Source organism: Anneissia japonica, unplaced genomic scaffold (genome assembly GCF_011630105.1).
Source record: "Anneissia japonica isolate Jap-2015-1 unplaced genomic scaffold, ASM1163010v1 scaffold7767_len233565_cov179, whole genome shotgun sequence".
NCBI lineage: Eukaryota > Metazoa > Echinodermata > Crinoidea > Comatulida > Comatulidae > Anneissia > Anneissia japonica.
The window spans coordinates 88240-94776 of NW_022744636.1; the positions used below are offsets into that span (position 1 = coordinate 88240).

Genomic DNA, 6537 nt, shown 5'->3' on the forward strand with positions numbered 1-6537 from the left:
CCCCTAGATACGCCACTGCCCATAATCGCATCAAGTATTAGTCTATTCCGACAAGGCTGGTATTTAGATTGAGAACCTAATTTAATGGCAGTACAGTTCCGCAATGGGACCCAAGTTCGGCAATTAGACCAAACCCAAGTTTAAGAACAGACTAACACGTCATTATTGTTCATCCATTCTGTATTTTCATATCCATTCTTGATCAGACTCGTCAACAACAATGACGCAATAAGCGATTCTAAAGTCTCAAGAAACATTTTTGAGGCCTATTCATAGAGAATCGCCTAAGTTATGACTTATGAATATTATTGCCTACAAACGTTGTCTCGCGGGCCACAACAGACACTAGCGTCCCGGGGATGGCCAGTGGGCCGCTAGTTGAGAACCCCCTGTTCTAATCCAAGGGGCCGCCTTGAGATTCTGTTACCATCCCTCGGAATAAAATCCCTAGTGGGGAAAGATTTTGTGGTTCAGGCCCAAATTGCACTTTTATATTACTATATTAGGGACTGGTAATCAGAATAAATTTATTTGGATCAGCAAATACGTTTCGGACGATGGGGAATTACAACATTGGGATGAGATGAAAAAGGTGGCAAGAACGCCATGCATCACGATATTCGTATTGATCTCAAAACCACCACAACAAAGTTACCATCACAAACGTTCCGAGACCTTAATAGCTATGAATATGCTATAGTGTCTACTCACAATTGTTCTTACTGTAATTACCAGGACTACTCAAGACAATTTAGAAACCGAATGTACAAGTGAAGCGCCATTCAATTGAAGGCTGGGCTCGCCTTGCAGAATGGCCTTGCCACTTGTGCAGTTTTTTTACAGACATTATCACATTTATAGTCGGACTATAAAGGAGCTTCTATCAACATAATCAGTGCTTTAATTACATGGCCTAATAAAATTATGAAATATCATTAACACACAGACTCACGTACCGTGTTTGGCCTTGGTCATCAGCGTAGGTTAGTAGAAACAGCTTTCTCGTTAATGATCACTTCATTCACAAACCGGCGATAATATTTGTTGTAGAGCTTCAGAATATCTGCGTTACATCTAGAAATAACAAGTTTAACTACTTGTATGACAATATTTTACTACCCAAGAAGAAATTATCTAATAACTGGGATGGATACGGTAAACATTCAACTGAATTTGTTCACTCGCAAACACAAAATGCAGAAACTGAACATGCACATGAATCGTTTTTTGTTCCCATCATGTTTATTGTGGCAAAATTTAAGATAATTTACGGTTCCAAAGTCTAAAAAAAATATTATTACTATCAATAGGCTAACGTCACTGTGGCTTAGGCCTATATTGATATAGGGCCTAATAGTGAATGACTTAAATAGTTTATTCGTCTAAGTTGGCATTCTCTCATATGAATGCAACCCTATGTAATAATACATAGGCCTACAGTCAATAATAATGAATGCCATTGGCGTATTGGTGTTAATATTGGTGTTAATATCCCCTATCATTAGTAGTAACAGACATGAAATCATTGTATTCCTCGAATCACACTTTCTTGTCTGAATTTATCTGATAAACAATTAAATCCCTAAAAACGATTTATTTACAACTGGATGCTTGAATAATGATTGAAATGTAGACCAAAATAGAATGTATTTATAGTAATAAAAAAAAATACGTACCCCTACTGTACAATATCCCAAACTGGAAATATAATCAATTTCTTTAAAAAATACCAGTATCAGTAAACGTAGTAAAGAATATAAAATATTAATGATCAGCATTTACACCGAATATATCTCATAGTAACCCAGTGTTGACGCTTTGTGTTGCGTCTCCGGAGCACGAGCGTTCCCAAGTGACTGTAAAGTAGTTATGTTACCTGAAGCTTTTACACGTTCAGTTTATACTGGTAAACATTAGATCCCATGGGTCAAATCTCTTTGTGTCGACAACAAACGCTTGCAAACACTTCGCACTAACAACAGTTCCACACTTTTCCTCACCTGAGAGATAATTTTCTAAGATCAAAGAGACCTTTAGGCCTATATACGTTCACCCCTCATGCAAGCAATTTCTTGAATAATGTTTTCAATAATACAAAATACGTACAATCAACAGATGGTGCTAGTAGTGATGCAAGTAGTTTCAAATTTTGCTCTCAACTATAGGCTATGCTGTTGTAAATTCTCTTCTCTTCGGAGAGAACATCATCATCATCATCATCATAATAATAATAATAATAATAATAATAATAATAATAATAATAATAATAATTATATTATCATCATCATAATTATATCATCATCATATCATCATCACATCATAATAATAATAATAATATTAGAGTAGCCTACTACGATTATGAGCGTCTTAATGTTTAGATAACCAGTTTATGTTTGTGTAGTCTAGTAGGCCAAATAAAATAATACAAGTATTGTCAAATACAGTTTTAAGGCATTATATTGAATATTGCAACGTCTTTAACTATAATTAATTGCATATGAAAGACTACTTACCTTAAAAATAAAGAATTGTGAGTCAATAAGTTTGTTTAAAATGTTTACACAAGCGGTTTAGATAAAGAATATATCTAGATTATACAAACATGCTAAGATGTAGTGTGAGTTTTTCCCCTTTCACACATTCACGATTTTTGCTACGACAGAGCACGATTTTTAAAAATTCTAAAATCGTGCTCTACTGTAGTTATTTAACGTATTACGGCAATGCAACAGTGCGACGACATTGTTATGAATAACGATAGAGTTACGACAACGTTAAGATTTACTACGAATTACCAAGATTATGTTACGACGTTACCACTATTTCAAAAGACGAAAATACGACATCAATACGATTTAACAAGACGCCTGATCGATTTAAATAATCACATGACAAAAAAGGCGCAATTTACGAATATTTGAATGTTGTCGTGATCGTCGCCATAATTGTTAATATTTCACCATGTTTAAAAAGCTGTAATATATGCAAGACTATAGGTGTGGCCGGGCCACTACGAATGAGTACGAATGCATTGAGACGCCGTCCCCACAAGACGACAACGTTACTAGACTCACACGATGCAGCGTAGACCAAGATTTTTTTCATAGCTACGATTGAGCACGATTTTTTGGAACATTCCAAAAAATTCGTGCTCCATCACGATGACATCAAGATCCAGTACGATGCGCTATTGTGAATTAAGATTGACCACGAAATTTAGTACGACACCACTGCGATTTTCAAAAATTGAAAATCATGCTCAGTTGCAGCAAAGATCGTTAATGTGTGAAAGGGACATTAAACGCAGGCGCGAGGGTTTGCGTCTCGGGCAGTCTTGTCGTATTTTACGACGGCTTAAGGCTGTCCCCGAAGATGAATCGCGTCGGGCTGCGTCGTACGACGCTGTCTGAGTTGGCCTTAACGTTTTCTATTATGGATAAGGCCTTAAGTCTGGTTTCCTTAAATCGCTACTACACTGTCGTTACAATGTTTTCGGTGCAATCGCTACGAAGCAGTGACCGACGCAATCGGGAAGGTTCCCCGATTCGACCGACCAATCAGCATCACCGAAAGTTGTCGGCAGAAACCTCGCTTTGATGCAAAGTTAAGCCGGTTTTCCACTAGGCGAATTTATTCTTGCTAATCGAAAGCGTCGGTTCATGCGCATGCGCGTTCACATTTCTATCAGAGTTTTTGCAAAGCGAAAAAATGCTCAACCAATCAGAGCTCAGGAAGCGAACCGACGCATTGATTCGCGCGAATAAATTCGCCTAGTGCGTGGAAAACCATCTTTACGCGCTCGCAAATACAGGAATATTCTGTACTCGAGGTATGCATTATAACATCTTTAAAATACTTATAATTATTAGGCACTATATCAAAAGATGCAATATTTCCTATTACCGTTGATGGCGCTAATAACATAACATAATGTGTGTGTTTTGATACTAAATGAATGAAACAAATTAACGTATACATATAGCTTCGAATTCACTTTTATCGTTAACGTTTATTGCATAATGCTGCCTTGGTCACCAACAGTTGGTGTATAGTTCAATTATTTATTTTTCTTGTTTCGTGTATAAAACTATCCAGTGTGTACCAATGACAAAATTCTTTATTAAACATAATAAACATTGAAAACTGTGTAATTAGCATAATAATGTGGAAGTATATTCTAGTACAGAGAAACCATTTTTTTATTTACTCATCAATTACATCGATTCCAGTGACGAATATGGAGAATAGGTCTATGCATAATTGAAAAGTAAATTTTCAATTTGTGGTCATTGATACTTGGCTTGGATTGGCAAGCCCCCATATAGCCTACTGTATGTATTATTTTTGCAGTACGACGTGTTTTTTAAACCGGATAATCCTATTATGCCTAAATCGGCTTCCATTCGCAGGGAATCCGTGGGTACACGATATTTTTCCCGGAGGAAAGGGGGAGGCGCGGGGTGTCAATCCAATGTTTATGGTAAGTGTCTGAGTGATGAAAAGTGTTGCATTAATCTTCTGGTAGTTGAGGGAATACATCCACTGAAAGTTCATGATTTTTAAAAAGCCCGTTTAATAAGGTTTAAGGCTTACGAAATAAAGTTTTTTGCTGCTGCTGGGGGGTGGGCGCCCCATTTACAACTCTCTGATCCTCCACGGAATTGTTTTTGTGGCGTTAACGTTTAAACTAATAGTAGCATATAATCGATTGTAGTGTACAGTTTATAGTATCTCATTCTTTCGTAAGTTCTTTCACAAAAATTATTATAATTGCTATCTAGAAAAATGTTATTTCCATTATAGAGGCCTACATTTTCGAATTGAAAATGCGTTTACGATGTGGTCTTCTCCAAGTAGTCAACATGGCTGCCGTCGATTAATCCAGCTGCGTTGCTGCCTGCGAACCAACATGGCTGTTTCTGCGCGAGCGCAGGTATCATACGATATTGCTTAGTGACGGGCACTTTACGAGATTTCACATTTAGCGTAGCACTGACGTCGAACTGGTCATTGACCCGGATGCTGTTGCTGTCAATCGACATCTTGGTGTCTCGAAATTGTCCTATGGTTATTAAAATATTGTTACGGTTATTACAATCGTGATTATTGATGTCTTCCCATCATTGTTAGGTCTAATCATCTTTGCTCTAAAGTATAGTATAATCCAACACGGAACCAATAGGCCTACACTTCTTATTTCTTCTTTTCACAAAGCCAAACGATGCTCAAAAATAGTAGGATTAGATTCTATAATGTTTCAAATGATTAGGTTTAGAATTCCAGTACTATTTTAACTTAACTTGACTTAAACTTATACATACATTTTTAATTGTTCTTGATGTAAATTTTGAATTTATTTTTTTTTTAGAATTTGAATTATGTACAAATTAATATCTGTATTTCAGATGTTGCATTTATTTTTATATCATATTTTTAACTAATTTTCGAAGTTTAAATATTAATAACTTCATGTGCAATTTTAAACACCATTTGAATGGGCTGGGCTTTCTCAAACTATTTTTAATATTGTATGTTGAGCATCGAATAAATTCAATCAATCAGTAAATCAATTAATCAATCAATCAATCGAAATACATATACATACATACATAATGGACAGAGTTTTAATTTCACTTTAATACAATACTTACCAATCAATCCATGAACATCGTCTGACAATCCCTGTCCGTTTTCAATGTACACTCCCATGTACCCGACCTTCATGATGTTGTTGCCGGTCACCGCATGTCGCATTGCAACTAAAGTGATATTCGGTTGGATATTGACACGGGCAAATCGTTTGTTCACAATGCTAATCGATAAATCCGGATCACCGATGGCTACGTCATAATCCCATCTGAAGTTGTAGACTTCGTCGAAAGTTATCTGCGATGGGCTCACGATTATCGTTTTATTTCCAATTACAAAGGTTACTTCTCCAAAGTAGGAACGCTTTCGAAGATTTTCAGGTCGGATGAATGGCTCCTCGACAATTGTCCCCGTAACAGCGATACCTGCTCAATGCAATTATCAAATAATCATTATTAATAATATAAATAAATTTTAGTATTTTAATTATTCACTTGTGTAGAGATACAGTTCTAGGATACTGTATAGCGTATGGCGATGATAGTAACACCCCAAAGACTTTTTAAATACAAAAACATTTCTGATGAAAGCTACAGTTTGCATTATTTTCTTGAACTTTCATCTGTAGCGGTATTATTCTATTTGATTATTTGTACACAAAAGCAACAAACTGTTCTACAAAAAATCAAAAGGAGATCGAAAATATCTGGGACATCCGGGATAAAGGCATACCAAGCGTCAAAGGGCAAATGAACAGGACAACAGATCTGACCCAGAACTCGTCGCTGACATCACGAACTAACACAATTAAATTCAATTGTGTTAGTTCGTGAAATCAAAAAAGCGCGTCAAAATACGCGCTGTTGTCGTTAAAGACTTTTTGTGTGGTAAAGAATACAAAATTGCTTGACAACCAATACGCGCTCGTTTTGACGCGCTACTGTGATT

General features: G+C 36.3%; 2 protein-coding genes across 3 annotated transcripts in view; both read right to left on the reverse strand.

The window, feature by feature from the left end:
* Positions 1–2108, reverse strand: part of LOC117119699 — a 19140-nt gene extending 17032 nt beyond the window's left edge. For both annotated transcript variants that reach the window (XM_033264535.1, XM_033264534.1), the window contains exons 1-2: positions 1677–2108; positions 957–1074 (exon numbers count right to left, since the gene is read on the reverse strand). The gene's annotated coding sequence lies outside the window, so the exon portion shown is untranslated. The remainder of the gene's footprint in view (positions 1–956; positions 1075–1676) is intronic.
* Positions 2109–3973: 1865 nt separating this feature from the next.
* The window catches only part of LOC117119685 (inter-alpha-trypsin inhibitor heavy chain H3-like), a 17500-nt gene continuing 14936 nt past the window's right edge, over positions 3974–6537 (reverse strand). Inside the window, exons 15-17 of the mRNA XM_033264521.1 lie at positions 6322–6399; positions 5652–6014; positions 3974–5062 (exon numbers count right to left, since the gene is read on the reverse strand). Coding sequence (XP_033120412.1) covers positions 4833–5062; positions 5652–6014; positions 6322–6399 — 671 coding nt within the window. The 3' untranslated portion in view covers positions 3974–4832. The remainder of the gene's footprint in view (positions 5063–5651; positions 6015–6321; positions 6400–6537) is intronic.